The sequence below is a fragment of the Nannospalax galili genome, unplaced genomic scaffold, assembly GCF_000622305.1.
Source record: "Nannospalax galili isolate Female #2095 unplaced genomic scaffold, S.galili_v1.0 scaffold1105, whole genome shotgun sequence".
NCBI classification, from domain to species: domain Eukaryota; kingdom Metazoa; phylum Chordata; class Mammalia; order Rodentia; family Spalacidae; genus Nannospalax; species Nannospalax galili.
In genome coordinates, this window is record NW_008353211.1 from 242,096 (window position 1) to 244,331 (window position 2,236).

At 42.0% G+C, this 2,236-nt stretch overlaps 1 protein-coding gene across 1 annotated transcript in view; it reads right to left on the minus strand.

The window, feature by feature from the left end:
* Positions 1–2,052: 2,052 nt before the first annotated feature.
* Positions 2,053–2,236, minus strand: part of LOC103747902 (olfactory receptor 5V1) — a gene marked incomplete at its 3' end in the record, with an annotated part of 6,155 nt that continues 5,971 nt past the window's right edge. The window contains exon 2 of the mRNA XM_008850464.2: positions 2,053–2,071. Within this exon, the coding sequence (XP_008848686.2) occupies positions 2,053–2,071 (19 nt within the window). The remainder of the gene's footprint in view (positions 2,072–2,236) is intronic.

The following is a 2,236-nucleotide window of genomic DNA, read 5'->3' on the forward strand; positions in this document are numbered from 1 at the left end:
CATTTTAAAAGATGTTCAGTGTCACCAATAATTACAGAAATGCAAATTAAAAGCACTTTAAGATTTCATCTCACCCCAGTCAGACTGGCTAAGATCAAGAGAACAAATGATACCAAATGTTGGAGAGGATGTGGGGAAAGGGGAACACTCATCCACTGCCGGTGGGGCTGCAAACTTGTTCAACCCCTATGGAAAGCAGTGTGGAGAACTCTTAAAAAACTACAAATGAACCTACCATTTGACCCAGTTATACCACTCCTTGGCATATACCCAAAGAACTCATCCTATTGCAGAGACACCTGTACATCCATGTTTGTTGCTGCTCTTTTCACAATAGCTGAGAGATGGAGGATCCCCTTAAATAAGACATCTCGATGGGTTGTTGTCTAATCAGCCCATGCCCAACATAACTGTGGTGTCATGCATCTAATAGGAGACCTAAAAGAGGTAGTAGGTCAGTGTGGGTGTTGTGGATGAAGATTTGTTGTAGTTCCCATGAGTTGGCATGTACGGTGAATCAGGCTATAGCTATGATTAAGCCAATATCTCCAATGTGGTCAACCTAAGTGCCCCCCCATATGAAGAATGGATAATGAAAATGCAGTTCATTTATATGAAGGAGTTTTACTCAGCAGTAAAGAAATATGAAATCATGAAATTTGCAGGTAAATGGATGGAACTAGAAACTGTTATACTAAGTGAAGTAACACAGGCTCAGAAAAAAAATCAACATATGTTCTCCCTCATATGTGGATCCTAGAACCAAACCCTGATAAGTGAGTATGTATCCAGACATAACTATAGGAACTAGGATAATGGGAAGGAAACAGGGTGGTAAAGGAAAAGAAAGAACCCGAAAGAGAGGAACAGTAGGAAATAGGCCTTAATAAGGGAGATATGGATAAAAATTGGGTTAGTTTAAGGGAGGGGGAGGGAAGGTTATACAAGGAACCTAGGGGATAAAGGGAAAGAAGGAGCTCAAGAGAGATAGGACCGTAGGAGAAGGGTATTATTAAGGGAGAAAGGGGGGAAATGGGAGCACCTTAAGTGGGAAAATAATGATGTAGGGGTGAGACAATGCGAGAGATAAACAATGCCTAGCTAGTTTTGAAAACCAGAGGGAACCATATCACTCCTATAACCTACTGACAAATTATACATAGCAGATCAAGAAATATATGTCCAGGTAAGGTTTATCTGAGAACAATTGGTCTTTGCCCAAGATTTATCTACATGACACACAGTAATTAAAAGTACCAGATTGGTGGAACTAACCTTCTCGGATGTTTAACAGACATGCTTTGAGGCCTGTAATAATTTAGTCAGAGGGACATAAAGGACAGTTTTTTCTCCTTGCCCTCCTAGGTTGACTAGTTCCAAGGGACTATGAGCATCTCTCAAAATGTCCTGGAATGGTGGTGGGTCACCTGTCCTCTTGATTAAGGAGGCCGAGGAGACCCCACCAGATGGACTTGAACCAGCGTCCAGTCTACAATGAGGAGGGTCAATCCAGAGGAATCATTTCCTCCATGCTTCCAAGCAAAGCCAACTATGGTCAAGCAGGACCTTTGACTTATCTTCCCATAGGTGGAACTGGTAAAAGAAGGGAGCCAGGGGCTCCTCCCAAGCCCATGTGATCCCTGAAGAACAGATCCTCAAATGTCCTTAAGAGTAAAAATAAATTCGTTTATATGGGCCAACTGTATGGCCTTAAACACACAAAAGGAAAATATAACCAAAGATTAAAGGGACCAATATAATTTCATAAGAGTCCATATGCATAGTTGTTGGCCAGGGTGGCCAAAAGGACTCTCAGATAGTAACACACCATAGAGCTGGGAAAATGAACAGCAGACCCCAATCTTATCTAAAGGAATATTGAGAACTGACTGTTGCTAGATGAGGAACAGCTGACCCTCCTAAAACAAAGACCTCTAGATAGGCTGACTAGATTCACCAGATGGACAAATAGTGGGGAATGGCTGGGGTGCCAACAACACAGCAGACAGTAGCAGGGATACCAGAGTATAAGGGCTCTAGTGGGGGAAGGGAGGCTATGGGAGGGTGCCATCTGGGAAGTGGGTGTATAGTTGAATAAGACGGCTTGGGATGTTCTGTGTGATACACACACAGACACACACAAATCAACAAATTTAAAAAATGTATTATATTTGAGGAGGAAGCATGGAAATTTACATCATGCTAATTAGTAGAGGTGATAAACATTACCATTGAA